Source organism: Pezoporus wallicus, unplaced genomic scaffold (assembly GCF_028554395.1).
Source record: "Pezoporus wallicus isolate ANWC-B61680 ecotype Strahan unplaced genomic scaffold, APGP_CSIRO_Pwel_v1 contig_4191, whole genome shotgun sequence".
In the NCBI taxonomy this organism is placed as follows: domain Eukaryota; kingdom Metazoa; phylum Chordata; class Aves; order Psittaciformes; family Psittacidae; genus Pezoporus; species Pezoporus wallicus.
Window position 1 is genome coordinate 3,483,776 of NW_026641383.1, and position 25,130 is coordinate 3,508,905.

General features: G+C 40.6%; 1 protein-coding gene across 7 annotated transcripts in view; it reads right to left on the bottom strand.

Annotated features, from left to right (window-relative positions):
- MACROD2 (mono-ADP ribosylhydrolase 2) overlaps positions 1-25,130 on the bottom strand; it is an 885,719-nt gene that overhangs the window by 57,832 nt on the left and 802,757 nt on the right. For all 7 annotated transcript variants that reach the window (XM_057423319.1, XM_057423323.1, XM_057423322.1 and 4 more), the window contains 2 exons: positions 15,005-15,046; positions 7,783-7,863 (listed from right to left, as the gene is read on the bottom strand). In XM_057423319.1, the coding sequence (XP_057279302.1) occupies positions 7,783-7,863; positions 15,005-15,046 (123 nt within the window). The remainder of the gene's footprint in view (positions 1-7,782; positions 7,864-15,004; positions 15,047-25,130) is intronic.

Here is a 25,130-nt window from a genome sequence, read left to right on the forward strand (position 1 = left end):
CTCTGTGCATGTACCACACCAGGTCTGACCCTGTTACAACCCTGCTCTTGCCATGCGAGCCTGAGTGCATCCTCTGGTTCCCCAGGTGGCCAGTGGCTGAGCATCAATCCTGCGGTCTGGCCTCTGAATGTCTCTTCAAGCTGAGCCATGCTTCTATGCAAATGCAAATACAAACCAAGATCTGGCAGATAAAGGATACCAGTTTTGAATTATCTTTTTTACAGCACAAAAATATTGCCATGGTAATCATACTAATGATATGAAGGTCCTTCTATGATACCAGGGAAACTAATTAATGAGAAAATTAAAAATACAGGCCTTGATCTTACAGCTGTTACATTCTGCACACGAGTAGATATGCTGACTACAGTGAAACTCCTAAACTGTGAGAAGAAAGCACACCTATATCCACTCAAGATCACACAGCCTGAAGCCATTTTCAGACTATTCCAGTGGCAAAATGATATCACACGTAAAACAAAAAGCACATACACACAAAGACCATTATTGCAGAACTACAAACGCATTAAGATGAATCATTAGGGTAGTGGCCTGAGGTTACTGAGCATTTTCAGTTTGCATTTTAATTTCTTTTAATTAAATTATGATTTAGGTCAGTTTTAATCACTACTTGTATATAACCCCTCTGGGGTAAATTTTAAGAAGGGTTAGTAAAGAGTTATCGGCTGCAATTGTTTAATGGAGTTATGAGACTTCTTCCCTCTCTGCTGCTCCAAGGATTTATCTCACTGCAGATGCAGACCTGAACACAGTGCTGCCTCTGCACCCAGCCTAGCCAAGTTGTCAGCGTAATAAATAACAGGTTTTCATTTTCAGGCAGCATTGTCAAGGAGTGTGGGAAAAGAATGAGCAAACTGTAGCTCGTGGGGATTATCTCAGAGGTTAAAAATAACACTATTGTATTTCACCTATGTAACGTCCTGAGAAATATAGGAGCCTAATCTAAAGCCCACTGAAGTCACTAGGCGTGCTCCCCTTGCCTCACTCCTCCGTGGATGGCAAGGCAAGTAACTCTGCTTTGTTAGACCTTTCCTGGCTGGGGAAGAACCAGGGGACAACAGCTACAGCATCAACTTAGGTGCTTGGAAGACCCTTGCGCTCAAATTTGTCCCAAACCACTTCATGCATAACATTGATGGGAACGTTGTGCTAGGCTGTTTTTTCACTGGGTGTAATTCTTCTTTCTGACATACAGCATGACTCAGATTTTGCAATACAGGTGCCTGGCAAAAGACATGTAAAATTTCATTGCCAAAGAGGTCAATCATCGCTATTTCTGACAATCTGCAACTGTGACTGTTCAAAACAAATGAAAGCAGACATCTCCTGGAACTTGAGCTGCCTAACATAACCAGAATATGGACATCACACCCTAGATGTCATATGCAGCCAGCACAGAGGACAAAGACACAGTTGGTACTTGGATGCAGAAGATACATGCGCTGTGCTGCACAAGTGTTATCACTGTTATCATAGTATGCAGAAGTTGACAGAATCTGCTCATGTGAGTTGGTGCGTGTCAAAAAGCAGAGCTCAGAGCAGAACAGAGGAGCCCTGACTCCCAGCCCTTCAGGCAGGTCTACCTAAGAGACAGAGAAAGGAAGGGACCCCATACTCGAGTGAAGGTGCACAGTATGACCACAGAGTTTATTGTTGCTACATCAATTTACAATGCGTTCATACATTACTGGTGTGCCCTAGAGACTAGGGAGCTGCACACCACTAAGGACTGAGGCACAACTGCTTTTCCAAGCCACAGTCAGAATTAAACATGAGACCTATTTCAATTTTTCTGCCTAGAGGTCATGAAAGCTTTTGGTGGGGCAATGTAGCAAAGTGAAGAAACGCACAGAGAAGCCACACAGGAGATCATACTTGATAAAACCAGCAGGATGCAAACCATGCACTATTTTACATCAATATTTCAGAAGTAAGCAACTAGCCCCATCTTCCGCAGTGGTCCTGAGCAATCACGATGGTTTACTGCTATTCACGTCACGGTTAGAAATGAGAAATGAATTCCTTGACAGATGAGTCCCCTGCAGGTACGCTGGTTTGTCACTGTGTATAATTCTCTTCTGACAACACTGCATTAGTCACTTTAGTAACTTCGTATTTCGCACCTCAGCTCATCCCAGGAGAAAGAAAATCTTCTCTGAAACATCTAGTGTAAAAACAGGAATTGCAACTGTTTGCCTGGTACAGTTTACACAAACATATGTACCGCTGCTAAACGAAACCCTAACAGGTAAATGGTCAATGCCATAGAACTGTGTGTGTCACCAGCAGAGGCCAACATGAGCTTCACTTTCAAAGTTGCCTTGTGTAGCCTCTGCATGACAATTTAATGAAACAGTAGAAGCCACTTCAGCAATGAAAAGAATCTTCTAAGAAGGGCTTGCTCGGAGAGTGAACACAAACAAAAATACAGATAATGTCCTGTTTTCCCCTTGGCTAAGAGGAAGGTGATCACCCGATATTCTGAGAGCTGTAATCAGTCAAGACAGATGGTGGACTTCAAAACAGAAGTGAAAAAAGAAGCTATCAACCAGAGGGGATAGGGGTTATTAGCACCACTTTAAATATAACCGATCTGCATTAAGGTGGAACGTTTCACAGGCATGTTTGATACACATGCTTCCCAGGAATTTCTTCTGTAGTACTTTATCTTCATTTAAAAAAATTTATAAGGATTTGGTTTGGTGGCAAAAAGAATACAGTAACTTCTAAGCTATCTTAATAAGAACTAGCACTTTTAAGGACGAATAAGAGTGTGTGTGTGTTTGAAGTATAATTATGTGTCCAGATGTTCGTTTTTAGTAGATTGTGAGTGGAGCAGAAATTTACTGAAGAATATTGCTTCCCTGTGTAATGCAAAGAAGAAACATAGCTACAATTTCTCAACTGATAAAAGAACTCCTTGGTATATAAGCCAAAGAACTTTCTGAAACCAATCAGAAGTCAAATCTAGTTAATATTAATCCATATCTTAAAGAGAGAGACAATCAGGAATGCAGAGTATTAGAAGGCCCTTAGAAAAGATGCTCTGAGCACCGCTGTGTAATGGCAACACACAGCAGCTGTTGTAGGCATCCCCCAGCCCGAGGGAGGATTAAGCCCACCTCGAAGAAAAGCAGCACAAGCCAAGTAGCACTAATTTTTGTGGGTGCATACACTATATCCCTCTCTGTGAAGCCAGGGAGTGAGCCGCAAAGCTGCAAAACTCATAGTACATAAAGGAGAACCAGGAAGGGGTAGCTTTATGTTAGTCTCACAATTAAAGACTAAGCTCTAGAACGAGTTTTATTTTCTAGTCCTAAAATGAAGCACTTTTTGGGAGAAGGGATGAGAGAGGCCAGGGTGTCTCCTTGGTGACAATTCTACCCAATTGCCATGACCTCCTGAACCAATGCGCTGTCGAGATAAGATGCGACTCCATTTTATCTCATTTCTGCTGTGAACTCCAATTACTAGACTGACATCTCTCATGGACAGAGCATCCACTGAGTGAGGCAGGTCCCTCAGACTCCTGACACTACCAAACAACATTTCAGACATTTGATGCTGCCCTTGAAAGTCGAGGGGTCAACAGTGTGACGACCCCATCAGGCAAAGGAACAAACTCTACCAACTACCTTAAAGGTGATTTGTGTTCATTTTGACCTTCCTGGCTTGGCTTATCCATCAAACTGTTCTCCTTCCCACCAAGTGAACAGAAAGCAGACAAAGTTCATCCCATACAAGCAATTCCAATAGACCAGCTCCTCGCATATATACTGAGCTCAGATAGGGTGATCGTGTGAGATCAACAACCTGTCAGTCTATCAGGAAGAATCTGGTCATTCGTTCTGGGAGAAGCTTATGAGAAAAGCTGGAGCAAGACAACTTGCAGAGCTCCAGTTCTGTCCTCACATCCCTTGAGGCAGGGCAAGGAGGATCCTGACCTCAGGAGGCACAGAATGGTTTTTGTTTCATGGATTGATTATTTTTCTCCTGGAGAAGGGGAAAGATCAGGCATTTGTGCTGCTGTTATTAGATGTATTAGTTGTCTTTGCTACAATATTGATCACCTGCAGACCATGGTGGGAACGGATGGGGCAGCCCTTGGGCAGGCTTCATTTATATCTGAGAAATCCTATGAGAAAGGAAAGAGCAAACAGTTTTGCTTCTCCCAGTATGAGGAAAATCTATTGCACACACTCGCTGCTCAGTACATACAGGGGGACATTTGGGGATGTAGCTAAGAGAAACAAGGAACATTTTAAATTTGTGGTTTATTAGACTTCTGTATCAATTGCTTGCTTTTGCTTGGTGACAATCAGTAGGATGAGAGCAGGTGCCCTATGGCATTTGTGCTAACTCGTGGCTGCGATGCTGTTGAAAGCACTGCCATTTTGTCTATGCAATTACTTTAGGACTGTGTTATGAAGCTACTGAAGTAAGACGTGCTAAGTTTTGTTTAGTGCCAAACGTATTTTTCTCACCTGAGACTTTACAATCACTCAATCGCTGAGTGCACCTGACCGAGGGGAAAGGCAAAATTACCACTGGCTGATTTTACTCTCCCAGGCCCTGGGAAAGGGGGTGAAGAGAAGAAAATTACACTGCATGTTTACACATGTCAAACCTGAAATACTGCAGGGAACCTGGGAGTAAAGAATGTTTCTCCACGTATCCAGTCTATCCATTTCCCCAGACAATAACCTGCGCTACAATGAAAAACTACCAAATACAGCCACTGACAGGAGAATCTGCTATCCAGCTCGTACTTGCTTTTCTCTATCAATGGTCTGATGGCAGAGAACAATATATCTAATAGCATAATAACAGACACCATTAATACTTCAGAGGTTCAGTATAAAATTGCTTTCATTAGCATGTCAAGTGTTTATTTTAGCTTACTGCAAAACAAGCTCCTTACACACAGCCACTTATTTGACTTCCCTTGATTGCAGAGAGGGTAATAATGAAGAAGCCTACTTTCCCTGATCTTCTGCGGAGATTTTTACATGCACTGAAAAGATATTGCTCCATTACCTCTAGCCAATGAGCCAGCTTGGTGTGCTGGAGAGAAATATTACAGCAGAAATATTACTGAACTCAGTGGAATAGCTTTTACAGACTGCCACAAGGGCAGGCATGCGGCTGTGAAAATTGCAAGTTGTATTCCCATCTTCAGCCTAAAAGGACGCCGACTAGTAAGCAGAGGAAAAAAAATCTGGTTCTTCCTGTGCCTTAGTGTGCATTTGTTAAATATTTAATATCTGGTCATGTTACTAAGAGGAAAATAACGTTTTATGTTAAGTATCTTTGGACTTTCACTGCTAAAAGCTATGCGTTGGGTTTTTTGTTTGCTTTTTTGCTGTTGATGCTTGGGTTTTTTTAATCTTGGGGTACATAAAGCATGTGAATTATCCCAAAGTTAAAATACAGTGAACACAAAGCACTTCAGTTTTACCATGAGGAAAACTCAGTTGACCTCAGGCAGAGTTTGGCTTTATCATGTTTTATTGGAGACTGTTTATATGCATTAGCTACTCAGACGTTCTTTTACAAAGATTAAAAATAGGAAAAGGCATCATTTTGGAAGTGAAGACAAACGCCTCCCTAAATAAAATTACGTATGTAGTTTTGGTCCATGTCATATTCAGAGCTCTTATAATCTTCAAGGCTCCCCATTAAAAGTCCTTTTAATTAGTCAAAACCAACAACTAATAATTAGGAAGTAGAGACTAAATCCTGTTCTCAGACAAATGCGTGCAAATCCCATTTACTGAAATGGAAATGGCTCACAGGTGTGTTACATTAGACTTCAACCACTCAGCAGCTTTATAGGAATTCAGTGTCTGGAGCCTAACTGCTTGACTCCTCTTCAGAACAGGGGCACAGGTAACACCACAGAAACCTGATCCAGGTTTCCTCCCTAGCTCCCTTCAGCAAACACTTTAATTACCTTTTTGTTCCCCACCACAACAACCCTCAAGTCTAAATTTAGACTTTCAATTCTAAGCATTACCGGCCTGATTCCTGCCTAAGGAGAAGAGGACTCCGTCGCCGGCTAGATTAAATTCTGCAGCAGTGATTATGTGTTGCAAGCCTCAATTCTACATCAGCAAAATCTACTGTATGGCATCAAATTCAAGGAGTTCAGGCGTTTTACAGCTCCAGGGTAACGCAATCATTCTATTGCCATACTATTTACTTCACCCTTCCAGTGCATTTGTTTGTGCTCCACAAGGTGAACTGTAGGTCACCAGGAAACATTGTCAGGCAGAGTAAACTAGGAAACCACATCTAGTAAGCCACAGAAATAGTGGAATAAAAGTTATTTTTCCACTGGAAGAAAAATCTTGCAGCTTTGCAATACTTCCCCTCCTCCCGTTTTTTTAAAGACGCTGATACAATGACAGCTTCTAGCCATACTCCATATAAAGATACCTCATAAAAACTATTACTGTTTCCCCTATTTAGGAATATGGAAAATGACACCACAATCCCACACGCTGTTTAGCCTGCATACAAACTGACATGTGGTTTGTCATCACCGAATTCTCTAATCCAAACATAAAATTGGTATTTTAATTTCAGTTGGGTTTAGTGCACCATGAAAGGAAAGACGACCAGTCAGGATGAGATTTCTTGGGTCCACCCACACCTTCCAGGTGATGACAGCTATTGCTTTAAGTACTTGCCATTAACAACCAGTCACAATGTTAGCGACAGGATGTTACTAGCAGTTAGTTAAAGTGATAAATGTTAACATTTTCTGCTCTTTATGACTCACGATATACCCCAGTCAGAATTATTTTAGGAGCTGAATGCAAAGCACTAGGTCAAAATGATGAAGATTGTGGAGCCACTGGTTTGAGGTGCAGAATGAGACATGTCATTTGAGGAACATTAGGTCAAAGAGAATCTATGATAAGGAACAGGAATGAATTAAAGATCGAGGTTCATCCTTTTAACTATTTCACATAAGGGGAAGTCTCCAGCATTGGGGCATTTTGCTCTTTCCACGCATATGAGAGCAATGTGAACTCTGCACTGTAAAATTAAGTCTTTGATGTTAACATCCTTTAACAACCCTCCCAATGAGATATAGATTAAGAAGATACTTTGATCCAACCTTATAACAACATAGACCACATTTACCTCCATACACATCGACAAGCTGCCCTGTGAAGACTCAAGTGCAAGAAAGCGCTCTTACAGGAACAGCACTATAGGCATTATGTTAAGCACCTGTGACTTCTGACCATGGATAGATGTAATACATGCACAGTGTCTAAAGCCATGAACACCATAACTGGAATGGAAAAGGATACAGCAAAAAAAGTCTCGTAGTAAAGGAAAGCAAGCATTTTATTGCTCCATGCTTTGCAGCAGATAGCTGATTTACCTGACCAACTTCACCAACCAGATTATGACCCAAGCCCTGCACAACATGCATTACATTTTGTATTATTAATTACATAAAGTCAGAACAGGTTAAACATAAACCAGCAACAGTTTCTCGTTACATATCAGCAATAATCAGTACCCCACCACACAAAAATAGCATTTTTAATCCTGAATCTACCTTGAGGTGAAATACACTTCAGAAGAATTACAATCCATGATCTAGGCCAAAAGGTACTTTCCAAGTGTGTGCAAACACTCCTAAAGGAAAGTTTTCCAGTTCTTTCCCAAGAATTCTGAGCAAACTTTTACTCTAACATTCAAAATTGGTTAATAGCTCTGAAAAGGTGTCAGACCACCTACCTTTAGCATCATCTTGCAGGTCCTCAGGCTGCTCTGCTTTGGTCTTTGTGGGAGATGGAGGCTGGCCTTCTTGTTCCAATCCTTTAAACAAACAGAAAAAATAATTGCATATATTACTTTGGAATTGTTTTACTGTATCAAATATTATCATGTGAGATACCAGAACTGTGAGTCCATATTATCTCAACACGCCATTCAATATCCAGTGCCTATCTTTCTATTATTAAAATTCATTACTGCATCATCTGGTATAAAAGTCATAATAGGTGTCTTTCAGCTGGGACTGGACTTCCCTTAACTTTCACATAGCAGCAGTGAATAAAACCCATACCAAAATCATGTACTTCTTCACAAGCTCTTAATCTCCTCACAATTAAAAAGAAAATTAATAATGTTTCAATTTGTAGTTTTTAACATGATACATGTTATACTGCATTATGGAACTATGGGGAAAAATGTGAATGAAATTATCTTTCTCTCTGAGCTCAATTCTCTGTTCAATGTTATAACACAGTAACAAATTAATATTGACTAAAATCTGTAATGAAACGAAAGGTAGGGAAGCAAGTCTGATAGTGAAGTAAAGTTTAGGAAATTAAAGCTTTACGAGATAGAAATGGTCAGGTTGAAAAAAATCCATTCCAACCTTCTAGCCGGAAAACAAGGGAAAAATGGAGGAAAAGGAAAACCTTCTAAGTAAAAATCATAACTGAGGCCAATTAAGCTTAAGATCTCCCCTATTTGTGGGGACCAAAGTTCAGTGTTTGGTATCAGCTGGGCAAAGTTTTAAAATCATAAACTTTTTCTACATCGTTTTCAAACTCTCCTGTTATTTTCACACACAGTATGAAATTACTGTTTGTTTGCTATGATAGAGGTGCAAGCTGGCAGCTCAGAAAGGCCGTTTGTACAAAAGGGAGGCCAAGCTGGAAATTAATCATAAAAGGTATTTGTAAATTAAGAGATTTAATGAAAGCAGGTTCACTAATTAAAACATTCTTCAAACACTGTTTCTTAACCACGAAAGCCGAGACTGGCAGACAATTAAAACCCAATTCATTGCACCTACTGAATCTATTCAACCGTGATGAGAAAATTACTTTCTGTCATTGGACTTCCCATCAAGACCCCTATTCCCTGTGGCCAATTGAGGGCCTGGGTGAAAGAGAAGCCTAATGAAAACATACTTCTGTGCATGCTGGGAAGAAACCTTGACCACTTGTAACCAGGCAGTTTTGGTAGACATACGACCTTGCTTGATTTACTCCTACCTGCCGTGATGTGAGAAAGTAGGAATCACGGTATTACCTCAAACTGATTAGCTAATTAGCACCTGGGAGAAAAGCTACCTACATGTGCATAATAAATTGCTCCAGTGTTCCAGAAACTCCTGTCTGTTCTGCTGTCATACATACCCCACACAATCATCTGCTCTGTATGTCGCTGGAGTTTTAAACAGCTCTTAGCAATCAGGTGCCCAGTTCTCATAAAGGACTTGGCTCTGCTAAGAGCTGTAGATACTACCCTTGTATCTTCTACCCTTTCACTAATACATGTATGTAGAACCAAAATGCTACAAGTTTCCAAGCAGGAGGCATGAAAGATATAAATAAGTATGTGGAAAGGGAACTTGCAGAGTCAAGGGGAATACTGTGCTCGTTCAAGAGACAAAAAGGGAGTGAATCATTGGCTTTGCATGGAGCCCAGGAAACTCAGAAACATTCTCTGCCTGCCCTCCTGGGAAACTGGTTATTTTGCTGTACTTACATCCATAAAAGAGAAGAGATTCCACAGATTGGGAAGCTGGCAGGAATTTACAAGAAGCAACAACTCAAAATGCCAACATAAATTCCAAAATGGAGATTGGTATGCAAGTAATTAAATTCCATCTCACTTGCTTAATTTTAAGGAATTAGCATTAACCAAAAAAGCCAAACAGTATTGTTCGTGAAAATTCCTTCTAGAATGGAATTCCATATAGCTCAGAGCATGGAAGGCCCTTAGCAATCACTAAATAAAGCTAGTTATTGCAAAGCAGTACATGCTTTGAGGTTTGGCTCAGGATCAGGAGGTAGACCTCTCCTGACAGCACTTAACATAGGACACATCATGTGTCATGTCATCACATTTGCTCATCTGAATTTGAAATTCAAATACAATATTTTGAGGAAAACAAGAGTTTTCAAGTGCTAAGATGAATTTCTTTTTGGAGCAGTGAGGATGTAGGAGTAACCACAAGAAATGCTGTGGGGAAAAACCGAGGCAAAACCTGCCAAATAAAGACACACTTTGTCAAACCTTTAAAAGGGTTACTCAGGAGCAATGGTGATAGAGTTCAACAAGAACTTCAGCACAAAAGAGAGGTCCTGAAAATAACCAGGCTTTTAAAGATTGATTCCTGCCAACATTCTCCCATTCTTTTAAAAAACAACCTGAATATTTATAATGGACCATATTGACGCAGATCTTCTTTGGTCCTAATATCACTCTGAACTACCTGCCACGCTCCCTTTTTTGGTTGACAACGATTCACATCAGGGGACTGAATCAATAGGAGTGTTTCAATCAACACTCACCCCTCTAGTGAGGAATTTTATCATCTAACCAATCTGTGAGGCTTCCACTAGTCCCACAAGTCAAATGTCAAGTTTAAGTGCAAATGTCCAGCCAGGTCTGTCAGGAGTATCTGAATACATTAGATCATATAACCAACAACTTAATTGACAGCAGAAAGATGGAGAGGGAGGAAGATTACATTCAGAGAAGTCAGAACTGTTACTATCTCAAAAGAAATTATCTTTTTGCACTCTATAAAGGACCTTAAAATGCTCACAAAAGGCTGCAGAGGCAGTGTCCCAGGAGAATAAGATTTCAATCACAATTTCACTGCTTTTTAGCAGATTTCCCTTATTCCAGACACAGAAAAGGATTTGCACAGGCTTTAAAATAATGTCTTTGTATTACGGTCAAAATATAACTCTTAACCCTTTCTGCTCTCCACCAGTATGTATGTTTTTCAGAACAGCTAGCCAAGCATTACAGAAATTTTGCCTGCAAATTTCTGTTTAAAACCAGCACACCCAGACAAGTGTATGAACTGATCATACTGAAAGCTTTTCTCATTGTGATCATCTGTGCAAAAAGGTTTCTGAGCTCTAACACTGGGAGAAATGATTCTTCTTTATAGGCTGATTCAAAGGGCCAACAAGTCACTTAAATCTCACAGTCTGTCTCCAAGTAAGTTATTCCCAAAATCTCTCACAACTTCCAAATCTCCCTGGTTACAAGTGACTGCTATTTTCACCTCAGGTAAAAAAGAAAGACTCCCTCCAAAACCTATATGCAAGTACAAGAGTGTGCACACAGTGAAACACATAAAGAAATACTGTATTTATACAGCATACATATAGGGTTTCCCGGAATTGTTTAAGGCGGGTTGGATGGGACTTTGAGCAATCTGGTCTACTGGAAGCTGTCGCTGCCCATGGCAGGGGGTTGGAACTGGATGATCTTTAAGGTCCCTTCCAACCCAAACCATTTCTTGATTCAAGGATTCTCTTGTTAGTGTGAATGAGATCCTTTGTCCTGCCATTCTAGGCTGTAAGAATCTGGACTGTGCTTCTCCTAATAGCACATGCTTCTATAATTTCCACATGCAATCACTGCAATTGCACATGCAATTATGGTAGTATTATTACACTGCACGATTCTGTGCATGGATATGTGAATCTGTGGATATAAAAGCAAAATCCTTCAGAAGTTAAAGTTTAGAATAATCTTCCCTTAATGGAGCTTGAAACATTAAGCATCATGACTCTGTAGTGTTAAATCACTGAAGTTAAAGGTAGACAGGACTATTAGGTCACCTGGTCCTTCTCTTTGCTTATGTGGGAAATCATTCACAAAGGAAAGCTGAGATGTGGAACTGCACAGGTCCATACCCGCTACTACTCTATCTGCCCTTTTGACTCAAGCTGTTCTAACAGCAAACTGTGTGACATATGATAACATCAAAGCACTTTAAATTAAATGGTGCCGTTAAGTCAGCAGCTGCTACAAGATACAGCATCCAGAATAACAAACCGATGGGTTAAAATCCCGTGAGTCAAACACCATTAAAAGAGTGGGTTTGGGTATGTATATTTAATAAGACTAGGTTATTTTTATTTTTTAAATGTTTTTCTTATTCTAGTACATCCAATATAAGCAGTGCCGTTATGTGATTAACTGGCTAAAATGATCATTATGCTTGTTGATTTCATCGTATTAATGTAGATATTAATGGACATTATCTGGCAGATGTAATTAAGGTATTCCCTTATTTATTTTGAAGAGAAATCATATAAAGATCTTCCTGCATGTAATGAGATATTTGCACTTCAAGGTGGTGGAAACACAAGACAGATTACTTTCATAACGTATCCATTACTCAATAATACACACATTTGGTCATCTGTTATTCCTTACTGCCAGCTAATTCTCTAGCTTTTCCCAAGGCCTGATCTGGTGTGCACTGAAGTCAGCAGACAGATTCCCACTGACTTCAGCTGTTACTAGACCAGGATCTGTGGTTTTTTCCCCCCTAATTCTTGTCACCATCTTTAAATTCTATAACCTCCAGCTCATTCTACTACATTCTTCAAATAAAAACTGGCACAGATACAGAGTGGACAGCTCATTTTTGTCCTTATTCTCTCTGGATTTTCTCCTGTTTTGATGTTGGCCCTCAGAAACACCCAACCAGTAGAAGTTGGAGGTATAGGAACTTAGGTGAAATTTAGAATACCTGGATCTCTGCCTAAGATCCTGCACATGTCTGCAATATGTGCTCTCCAGGAGCCCAACATTTCTTTTCAACCTTTATTTTTTTCTTCTTAAGTACAGGAATTGGAGAAATAACCCCAAAGCAGATTGAATATGGACAGCTCAAAAAAACAGGGTCATCAGTATTGGTGCCAACTGCTGACTCCATCTGTTGGAGTCATGACCCATGAAGTCAAGTGGAATGAAGAATGATTATTCAATTAATATCTCGAGTGGTGACTACAAGTTGCTACTCTGTATTTCCCTTAGAACAGGGAAAAGCAAATATCCTTCAAACTGATACAAATCTGAGTAAAAAAATGAAAACTCCCCTCAAGGCAGAAACTATGTAATTATTATTCCTGTTAATACATTCTACTATTATTAGAATATTCATACACAAATAGGTCAAAAGGACATAACATTTGTACCTCTGCCCCACTACTGGAGCAGATACACAAGACACTTCTTTTTAGCTGTAGGTATTGACTGCTGACAATCAATGAACTGACTCCCAAAATATCTCCAAGTGATAAAGAAATAACCAAGAACATGTTGAAGCTCACAGAGCCTTACAGGCAAATCTATGAGGGAAGCTATGCTCTCCTCTATCTCATAAGCACAAAGAAACAGGTGGGGAAATAAATTCCTCAGATGACTTAATTCAGTGATAATTTCCCAGAGCAGATATGTAGCTTCACCTAAATTAATGAAGCTGTGAAGGATACAAGGCAAGAAAAAAAGAGACCAGCCATTAAGTGGAAATGTACTTCCTTTTAATTCTAATTTAAAATGCTTTTTAAAAAATCAATGCAATTTGCATAATCTCCATAAAAGCAACAAGTCAAAAAAAGCAGACTAATTGGTCTTATAAAAGTATACATGCCACGATAATGCTAAAAAGCAACACTGGAAACATTAGATGAATACTGCAAAATTCAACTGTAGAATAATCTTTGGCAAGTATTTGTTGTTTGATGACTGTCTTTATTTTTCTACTTTTATGTATCTACGTACAACTATATCAATCACACTAATTGTATTAAAATTTCTGAAAGTTCCTATCCTGAGATCTTCACACGAAAAAGTTATTATATGTAATAAAATCAGCAGGCCAGAACAGCCATACAAGAATGTGCTAATCCATCAGTGTAACACGTATCTATGAATATCCATGTTTTCACATCTGTGCATATACACCATTCTTCAAGTATTTCTAAGCTAATTAACCAGTTGCATAAATCATCATAATCCACTTGTCTTTAGGACAATCTTGACGATTTAAGCATCCAACATATTGCTTCAAAAGCTTTTACCTCTGTTTTCTGGCTGGTGTATCTCTCTCTCTGTGTGGCTCTCCTTTCCAATCATCTCCTATCTTTTCATAATGAGAAGAACTGTAAGTTCCTGCACAGTCACTGGGCTATGATGGGATTAGGGTCACAGAGATCTGAGGACAGTGCACATGCCTGGTGCGCTGTCACAGATGGGTACCTGCTGCTCGGGAAGGAAAGGCAGAGAAGAGTAGGGAGAGCTATGTTGCATAGAAGAGGAGGTCCTGCACCACAGAAGTCTCTTATGGAAAAGGAGATGTCCACTGAGAACCTCTAGGTGAAGGTCATCAGGGAAAGAAACACACAGTGCTGTGATAGAAGCCTGTTACAAAAAGCCTGATCAAGAAGATGAAGTAGATGACGCTCTCTACAAAGAAATAGCAGAAGTCTTCTGACTGGAAGCTTTTGTCCTCGTGGGAAATGTCTAATCCTCTGTCCTTTCCTCTTCTTGTTCCTCAGGCCTTTCTTTATACCTATCCACCATTTCCATTTCAAGCCTATTTACACCACCAAACCCTAAACATCAACATTTGTTTTAAACAACAAACTTGGATTGGGAAAAAAGTCCTCTGAAATACTGTCCAACATGTCCCTGCCCACGGCAGGGGGGTTGGAACTAGATGATCTTAAGGTCCTTTCCAACCCTAATTATTTTATGATTGTATGATTCAAGAGGCTGTGGGAGAGTTTTGCTACCATTTTCATTGCAAACAAACCATGGCCACTGATCAGAACTGCAGATGACTCACGAATTGCTGTATTCACACCCTTTCACACACAAAGAGACTGCAGAATTTTAATTATTTCCCATTCATATTCAAACTAGTTATTAATAAAAAACATCAACCAGAGGCTCATTACAGATGATGACACCAAAAAGGTACCCTCAGCCATTCTTACTGTTTATTTTTTATTAACAGGGATGGTTTACCCTCTGTTAAGAAACAGAGATGACTGTTGTAGCATTGGCAATAAATGATTGGCACTGCTTATCACAACCAAGGCAATTAGTTTCAAGAATTCTTTCAGTTCAGTTGATGCTCTGGAGAAGTGATATATTTTAGCACAAAATATTGTTTACTCACCTGTCTCTTCATTCAGCTTAGTCCCATCTTCATTAGCATCATCTGTCAAAAAAAAATATTGAAAGAAACTGATTATTAAGAATACCAGGAAATACCTAAAATTAAATATTCCATGTTTCAAATTGCTCATATCTTAGTTTGCCTCCTCCCATTTAACATTTTACAGCAAGATCTGGAGGTGGATGAGAAAAGAAGGCCTTGATACTGGACTGTTACGACCACATACAGGAAACGCAGGGAATAAAAACAGGGGAAACATTTTCAGTATAATTTACAGATTTCTGCAAATTATGGCTTGTATAAAATGAAACTGCATTCTTTTTTCCATCAGAGTGTTTGCTTGTTAAGTTTCAGTTTGCTTTGTTACCTGAGAACAGCTGACTATGTTAAAAGAGAACTAGTTATCCAGAAATCATATAACATGAAGAAGTTACTATGAATTTGCCAGACAGGAAAGGTTAAGATGAAACTTGGGCTAGCCAAGAATCGAACACTTGTCATTATTAAGATGCTATATGAAGAAAGCAGATTCTTTCCTTCTGCAAAAAGCTGCACTTCTGTAACGAAGGAATTTCATACTACAAGTATTTTTGGTGAGACAAAAATCAGTAGCCTTAGTTAACATCTAAATAATTCAGTATTCCAGAGCCTTAAACATCTAACGGAGAGCTTGATGACCACAGAACTTTATGTCAACTATGTTCCTAACTCATCTAGACTCCATTTGTACCCTTTTAAATGGTTTTGGGCATGTGCAAATTCTGTAGCGAGCCTACAGTTTCCACTGAAAACTTGGCATCTTTCAAACTTGTGTATGTGCATATTATTTAGCCATTTGAACCCAAAGGAGTTTTGCAATATGATGATCAATAGTAACAGAAACTAGCAGTCATACTTAGGTCCTAAATATGCAGGGTCAGATCTTTATCCAAATGCTGTGACACTGGCACAGGTTGCCCAGAGAGGTGATGGATGCATCATCCCTGGAGATATTCAGGGCCAGGCTGGATGCAGTTCTGGGCAACCTGATCTAGTTGAAGATGTCCCTGCTCATTGCAAGGGGATTGGACTAGATGATCTGCAAAGGTCGTTCCAATCCAAACTATACTACAACTCTATGACACACACTATGAGGATTAAGTTCTGCTTTCATCAAGATTTGGAGGCTGATACTTTATTTTAAGAAACATAAGAACAGAACAACTGGTTAATAATAGAGGCCTTGTGTTTGTTACAAGCATTAAAATCATGAGGCTGAGAATTTTAATGGATGCTTGTGAACCTACAGTAGATGGATCTGTATCCATTCTTCTCCCCTTCCACCTCATTCAGACATGATCTGGAGGGCAGGACTTTCAGAACCCACTATACAGCAGCCAGTAACACCTCTCTTGAGTCCACTTTAGTCCAGCCCGAAGGACCAGGACTGAAAACTATCACTGCAGATTTTACTTCCTTTCTCCTTATTCTGCAAACAGTTGTTTTGGAGATCAAAAAGGCACATGAACCCCTACTGTACAAATACGAATTTTTACACAGAAACTTTAAGGAGCTTTGACAGGTAATTTTTGAGACAAGAAAATGAAAAATCTTGTTAAAGCCAATGGGAATTCTGCCACTGACTTCAACAGAGCCAGGATTTTCAACTGGAGTCCTGACATTTTTCAGCAAAGCACTCAGAAAACATTTGGTTAACACAGAGATTATTAATTATTCAGTTTCCAATAACATGTTCTTTACATGGAAGCGTTTATAATGAAACCACCACGATAAAATTTCAAATTAATCTAAGACTTTACACTAAATCAGCAGAACATAGTATCTTAACATACATATATCACCTGGTCTTCTGCGGAAGTTCTTAATTATAGTTCTGTAAGCGACTTGGAATCTGAAATTCCCAAAGCAACAGAATAGCTTCTAAGCTGCTGATAATGGACACAGACAAGAAATCTGATGTTATTAAAAAGTAGTGAAGTCATTATGCAATATAATTATGAAGAGGCAAAAACTGTTTTTGTGAACTAATTGTGAGTTAAAGGCTGTTTTCTTTTCTGGGAATAGGAGCCTAAGTCTCACTAAAAGGCAGTAAAGTCCTTACATCATTTCTGAAAATGGGAGTTGGGCTCCCAGCTGTTTTGTGACATGATCTCTGGGTCATTGTGGTGCCTTTGTGGACCCCAAATTGGATCTGAATCTGAGCTGCACTTTGGCACACGACTCCCCAGTCACTTCATGTGTCTAGAATTCCTACTCTCACACTATGAATGCGTCTAGTGGAAGTGCTGCCCTGTTGAATATAAAGCGGTCTCTTTCACTGACCTTGGTGTGGCTGTCTGAAGTGATAAACACCATGTTTAGTTGACAGAGCTTTATGCCAAAATCAATTACTTGAGATAAAAAACCCCAGTGTTTTAGAAATCAATATCCAAAATTCATTCACTTTTGCCCCAAAAGAATCATATTAAAGTCAGTTTCTTGGTTCCTGGTTCTGAAGAAGTAAAAGCAAGTAAAAGTATTTTTTACTGAACCTCTATATACCTAATATGAAGCAAAATCAGTGCCAAGATGGCCATAAACTAGATTTGCAATACCTAGGTCTTGGGGTGGTTTTTTTTATGTTCACTATGTGTTTTTCTTACCCCATCTAGAGGATGCCTTCTGGAGGTTTACTTTGGTTTGAAATACGCATCACAGACAGTGAATCTCAAAGCAAAATCAAGTAAAACCACAAAAGAATCCAAGAGTGAGTCTTTGATACGAGTAAACACTTCCTTAAAAACATATCATCAATATTTCTTGGCCAAACTCTCCCACCTGACAGACTATAGCTGAGGTTCCTCTGTAACTCTCTCCTTTACCCAAGGGCTGGAAGAAGGACTTGTCATTAGGGACTGTAGTGATAGAACAAGGGGTAATGGGTTAAAACTGAAACAGGGGAAGTTTAGATTGGATATGAGGAAAAAGTTCTTTATTGTTATGGTGGTGAGGCACTGGAATGGGTTGCCCAAGGAAGATGTGAATGCTTCATCCCTGGTGGTGTTCAGGGACAGGCTGGACAGAGCCTTGGGTGACATGGTTTAGTGTGAGGTGCCCCTGCCCATGGCAGGGGGGTTGGAACTTGATGATCTTAAGGTCCTTTCCAACCCTAACTATTCTATAATTCTGTGACTAGGAAAACATGTTATAGTGTGTGTATGCATGTACCCACTTTCATTACCCTTTTGGCTACAGATGCAGAACAGCGACCTTTCATGTCGCTTCCCCATTAAAGCCCTGGATTTTGGGAAGCTCTACCAAGATGGCCTTGCTGGAAAAGAAATTGCAGACCTTGCAGCCCTGAGATAGAGGAAAGCTGGCAGTGATTGCCTGCAAGTGCCAGTCCACCCCCGAGAAAACACACATCAGTATTTAGAAGGCTCAGGATACAAGGAAGCCATCTAATCCAAAATGTGGGATATGGTTGAGAGTGCAAGATTTTCTGGCATGTAAATTGGGCTGTAGTACATAAAATTAACGTATTGGATTGGCAATGTATGGGAGAGCAGTTTCCAGTCCAGTATAAAATGATTTATATCTGAGAGTCAACCTGTGATTGAAACTCACCCCTAACTCGTGCTGTCTGGGATAACTATGTCTCGGAAGAGCACAGAACTTTGCATTTGGGAGCAAGCTGCTCGGAATATGCACATTTGTACAAGTCACAGGCTCCCTTTTAGAGTCATGTAGCAAGTGATGCCTGTTACTCCTTCATTCCCCTTTCCCTTGTTAACCTGCCGAGCTCTGTGAAACAGAGTAATTGCACTATAGCTGCTCTTACTGACACTGGGGAAGAGGATGCCTTCTTCTGTCATATACTTTTTATTTTTCCCTTTGCCTTGCTGCTGAGGTTCTTTCTCTGTCTCACTAGTCATTGCATATAAGCAAACACAAGCCAGATGGCTAAGACCATCAATCTGTGTTAAGATTTATGTTAGGAACAGAGAGGTGAAAGGCTTTAAATACCGCTGCTAATCCCCAAAGCCATTAGACTGCTGCCTCCTTGCTGCTCATGCTTCTATTTGCATTCTACTTCATATTAGCACGCAGAGCCAACGCTGTACAAACACCTTTTATTTTTAACTGTGCATGCATTGAAGAGCTCTCAGTTGAGAGCCAGCTCCACACTGCAGGAGGCTGCTGTTTCATCTGCATTCAGGGCTTGTATCCCAGGCTGCCAGCGCTCCCTCAACATCTCTGCTAGCCCCTCCCTGCCTTCCTCTAACCTTTCCTCAGCTGCCTTGTTTCATCCCTCAGGTTCTGTTCCTTTTCTCAGCACTTTCTGCTGTCGCCTGATTTCATAGAATCAAGGATGGTTTGGGTTGGAAGGGACCTTAAAGCTCATTCAGTTCCAACCCCCTGCCACGGGCAGGGACACCTTCCACTAGACCAGGTTGCTCCATGCCCCGTCCAACCTGGCCTTGAACACTGCCAGGGATGGGGCAGCCACAGCTTCTCTGGGCACCCGCTGCCAGCACCTCAGCACCCTCACAGGGAAGAATGTTTTCCTAATCTCTAATCTAATATCTGCCAGTTTAAAGCCACTTCCCCTTGTCCTACCCCTACAGGCCTTTGTAAAAAGTCCCTCTCCAGATTCCTTGTAGGAGCCCTTTAGGTACTGGAAGCTGCTCTAAGGTGTCCCTGGAGCCTTCCCTTCTCCGGGTTGATCAAAATTTCCAGACATTTCCTCATTTTCAGCCAACACACATGCCTCAGCCTGCTCCCCGTGCGAGTGCGGCTCCATGTACTGAACATAACCAGGGAGGAACTGGGAGGACGCTGGGAACAGACCGGTCTCCCCTCGTCAGGCTGCATGCACACGCACTGGCAACAGAGCAATGAGATGGGCAGAGCTCTACAGGAGGCTGAAGTGGCAAGTTGGTGATCGTACTGCTGATGATGTTTCAAAACAAGACAAACACAAAAGCCCCCATAAAACCTACAGTACTGACAGCTCCAGCCATCCTGTTGAGCTTATTTACTATATAAAACCAGGGGTCCAGCTGAAAAAGTTCCTGCCGTGAAACACTCACTGAGCAGGTACTCCATGATCTGCCTGTGCAGTTTCCATAGAACAGCAGACGATGTGCAGCACAACAACCTCGCAACATTTTGGAAAATGGATTTTGGGGCCATCTCTGCTTGCATCTTGTCTCCAACCCTGAGTAGGCAGCAGGGTGGGCCAGGGTACTTGCCTCATGCAAGCTGTCTAAATTGTGACATTATCAGGTTTCCAGCAACTGAAAAGACCCAGTGGGTTCTCACTCTCCATATTTCTCTCCACAACACATCTTCCCACAATCTTGTCCCAAAGTTTCACCCATGGGTCTTCATGATCATCATAATATCCTTACGGAGCTTTACAGTCACGTCTTGTGCATTTTCAATCCTTAGTTATTGAAAAGTCACTTCTTTTCGATTGCTTACAACCACTGCAGCTACCCAACAGGAGCTTCATAATAGTACAGAGGCTCTATGTCCATCTCAACCTAGAAGAGTTGATATTTTCTAGCATAGTAAAGCACATGAGAACACCCTAGGGTTTGATGAAGCCCAAACGTACATATGAGGTTTGCAATAACCTAGAAACTCACAAGGTCTTTTGGTTGTTTCGATCCTTCCAACTCAGTTCTCCGCTGGGAGAATACAACACACTGACCAATAACACAGGAAAAGGCAATGTTTTCTTTGAGGAAAAGCAGATTTGGAAATCACTGCCAGATGAGATCAACTAAACCCAGGCCTGATTCTTTTCACATCGAGTTGTTAAAAATTATACTTTCCATAAAGCTTTCCCTTGTCCTCAGTGCTCGTAAGAAGTAGACGTAAAAAAGAACACGGTAAAACAAAAGAACCTTTTCTGCTTTGGAATGAAAAATAGGTCTTCTTTCGGTTGTGAACATTTGTATCCTTTAATCATGCAATCCTGCATACGCAGCAATAGGCACTACATAAAGCTCCATCTGACACTAAGCAAGTTTAATGAAAATTTTTAGTCTGATTATAAAGAAACTTCCTCTGATACACTCTGTACATCCTGGCCTTGCTGCAGCATCGGTGCAGTTTTTCTTCCCGCGTTGCTTAGTTACACCAGTCCCACAACACCAGAGTCTCACTGAATGTACAATGTGTTTGTAGCTTTTGAAGCCATATCAAATAGAAATCCTTAGTACCAATCTCCTAAGAAGTTAGGCACTGTTTTTTCCTGTCACCACATAGATGGCTTCTTTTATGTGCTGTATCACTTGATCTGCTGTAAAATACATATACGTGTACAAGCCTCAGCTGCATAGAAGGCTATGTGGCAGCTGCCATTCCCACTGCTAGGGAACTGGACAACATTATCCCTGTGCAGGAAATGGTGCTCACAGCTAGGATCAGATTTGGATTTCTATTTCCCAGATGCTTCTACCTTACACAAAAGGAATGAGGCGCTCCTTGGGAAAATAAACATCACTTTTTAAAACAGAACCTATTGCAAAACTTCCTTATTTCCTCTGTGCCCTAAAACACTGGAAACAACTGGGCTTTGTTTACAAGTGCTAAAGTGGATTTCTCACCCCCATGTATGCTAATGTAGTCACACACAAAATGGTATGTTTTGCATGTGGTGACACTTTTCTAAATTCAAACCCCTAACAAAATCCCATCAGTAACCTAAGGCAGAGGTTGGGACAAATGAGACAAGCGCAAACTTAACTGCATCCTTTGCAATGAAGCACTTTGCAGTTAAAAGCATTTGCAATTAGAAGTGATTTGGTATCAGTGGCCAGAGAGGACAGGATAATTCTGGGAATGATAAAAAAGTGCATTTGGAATGTTTTACATGGGATGCCCAAATATACAACACAGCAGAAAGAAAAGATCCCTGATTTATTCACATCTGATGCTATACGGAGAAAGCTTCTGCTTGTTCACCTGCTGGAGCCAGGCATCCATGTGTGAAGGACTGAGTACAGAACAGCAATACACTTCCCTCTCTCCTTCCTGCAGCCTCTCCCAGAGCCTAAGGCTACATATAGACCATGCTGATTAACAGCCACTGTTGGACCTGTCCTCTGGTGGTTGAGCTAATCCTCTTTTTAACTATATTTAAGACCTACAGGCTCTGCATCACCTCAAAGTGAGCATTCTTAGACCCTAACGATGTGCTGGGTGAAAAACACAACTACTTCCTTTTGCCTGTTTTCATCCCAGTTCATCATTTCCTGGCATACCTTGTGTTTCTTGTGTTATAAGAGATGGTAAATAATTGCTCCATAGTCATCCTTCTAATTACTGCACTCATCATCTTCCCTGTGCTCTCCCACACTGTAAATGCACGCAGCAGCCTCGTTCTTGCATCTGTATAACCCCTGTGCTTTTCAAGGACATCCTCACTGCCTCCCACTTCACTGTTTCAATACAGCCCTTATCCAGGCACCATCCCAGGAGCTGGAGAGCTCAGGGATTTGGAACTGACAAATACATAGAAGCAGCCATTTCCCCTGAATTCTGGATTGACTGCAAGCTCCATTGTCAGTTTGACCAGAGGAGACAAAGAAAATGTCTGCAAGATGCTACTGGAGTAAAGAGGAGGAAGTTCTGCTTAGCAAAGCTCTTGAGTGTTGCTCTTGACACAGTTATGGTCTATCCATACCCTGCTCCAAGCCGTGCCATTGCTGCTATCAGGAATGAGGAGGCAAACAATTTTCCAGACCATAGAGCAAGCAATGTCATGAGCCTCTGTCAAACTGCGTACAACCAGAGGATCCAAGCCCAAATTTTGAGGGAATTGATACTTTCAACACACAGCCAAAGTCTAGAGCAATGCTCTGTCAGCAGTTAGCCAGGAAATAATTCAAAGGGATAGTACCAGCAAGTTTAGTTAGGATTCAAACTGAAGGAATAAAGTGCCCATTAACTTTTTATTAGGTACCGGAAACCCAATGCCATGGAACCCCCTCATAGTCTGCATATCTCTTAAGATGCTGAAAATTGTATCTGAGCCACCGATTACATACGTAGCCTCTCAAGCACCACTCCTGAAATGCTGCTTGTTCATCCTCCAGCACTACATTGAGATACTGGCAAAAGCAGCTAAGACAGACAACTGCAATGAGTGGTAGGACTGGCACATCAATGCCATGGCAAACGAAGACAAAAAGCCATAGCAAAATTTTGTTTCACAGGTTTTATGGACACCTTTAACTTTTAGTTAGCTTGAGGTTTCATGAGGTGAATTTCAGACACATGTAAAATGCACAGAAGCTTTAAGCATTATGTCTATATTAAACTTCTGGATTGAGAAAAATTTTTACAGCATCTTATTTCTGTTGAAGTGTATTTTATCAGGTGAGAGAGAACTAGAGCAAAGCCAGCATCCTATTCAGGTGCACAGGCTCCTCCAGCTCCCTCATACAGGTAATGCTTCCTTTGAAGCCTCAGTTACTGAGGGGCAAGGATCCACCATGGGAAACAGCAGGGCTGTGCTTCTGCCCAACTGTTCTGAATGAAGTCCTTCAACAAGGGGTCTTGCAGAACCCCTTGTTGATCAGAAGGAGAACGCCAAAGGGATTTCAAACTTCCCCAAATCTTACTCCCTAATGTCTATTTCCAGCGGCCTTTGCATGCTTGCCTGAACCAGTAAGAAAAACCAGAGCCCTCATGACTTACAAGGCACATCACTGCCCAGGTGAAATCTCAGATAAAGGATATCAGGTGCTTCCAGTAAACTGCTTGGCACCTCTCCACATAGTAAAATGAAGCCCATGAAAAATATTTTGTGGAATACATTCAGGTGACGAATTAAGGAAATGAATCGGCTCATGAACATTGCAAATGCAAATAGAGAGGCTAAATTTATCAAACAAATTACCCATTTGATACAGGATTACTTACTAAGGGCTAACTTATGATTCCTTTGCTCACACCCAGGACCGCTTCAGCCCCAGTGAAGTCTGCCATACTAAGCAGTGAGGGTGATGCTTCTCAATACCAGTACAGAAATTACAATCTCTACTTAAGAGTTCGCTCACGTATTAGTGCAGGGATCTGCCTTTTTAATACAAAGCCCTTCATTCAGCCATTTAGACAGTTTCCAATTTGATTCCAAGCCTGGGAGATCTCTTAACAATGAATTTCCTCTGCAATTGTAATATATTTGCACATTTATGCACAACTAGGATGCTGTGCATCCTCCTGAAGTAACAGGGCAATTAATAGTAGCTCTTATCCATATGCTTTGGGTAGAGGGGACAGTGTTTTCATCAACCAGGACAAAAGCAGAAAATGCATTAAATGTCATAACCTGGAATAGAGCAGAAAGTTTTTTTTCAAGAAGCAGCAATTTCTCTCTCTTTTTCCTAATACCAACTGATATGGCTCAAAAAAAAAAAAACAGAACAAGCTTTTGGGCTCAGCATCCTTTCATTAGCTCTGAAAGGACACGGAGTCTAAAAGCCTGCATCTTCCATCTATCAAATGGTCTAATGAAAGTGCAAACCTGTCCTCTCTCTAACAATTTTAGCAATGCTTTAGTGAAGTAATTTTGTTACTCTGTTTAAAGTAGTAAGGATGCAATATAACCTTGAATGCTGCAGCTTCACATACCCTTTATAACATTAGTTTTGTGTAAAGAACATTTTCCCCCCCAAAATTATTCCCTTCTCCAATCCACTGATAACAGTGATAGATTTAGAAATACTTTAAGCATTACAATTTAACCTTTCATAATATACAACAGCCACCATGAAAAATAAGCATTTGTCAAAGGTCCTTAGAAGATCATCTGCCTGACACATGAAGTAGCTAGGTATACACGCTATACAGGAGGGGAAAAAAAAGGTATCCTTGCTTCCAGCTGGCAACTGTTTACAAATACTCTTAATTTTACTCCTTTGATAGCATTGTAAAAGTATGGATCACTAAGGCAACTGTTGGTAAATCTAACTTTTCAAGGGGACTGGTTTTAATATCATTTTCCTGGTCAGGCTTATAAATTTATATATTTAACAATAAAAGCAATGTCTAGTACCTAGGCTCCATGTAGAAACAATGACTTCCAAGAGAAAAAATGGTACAAGTATCAGCTCCTTTCCCAGAAAGC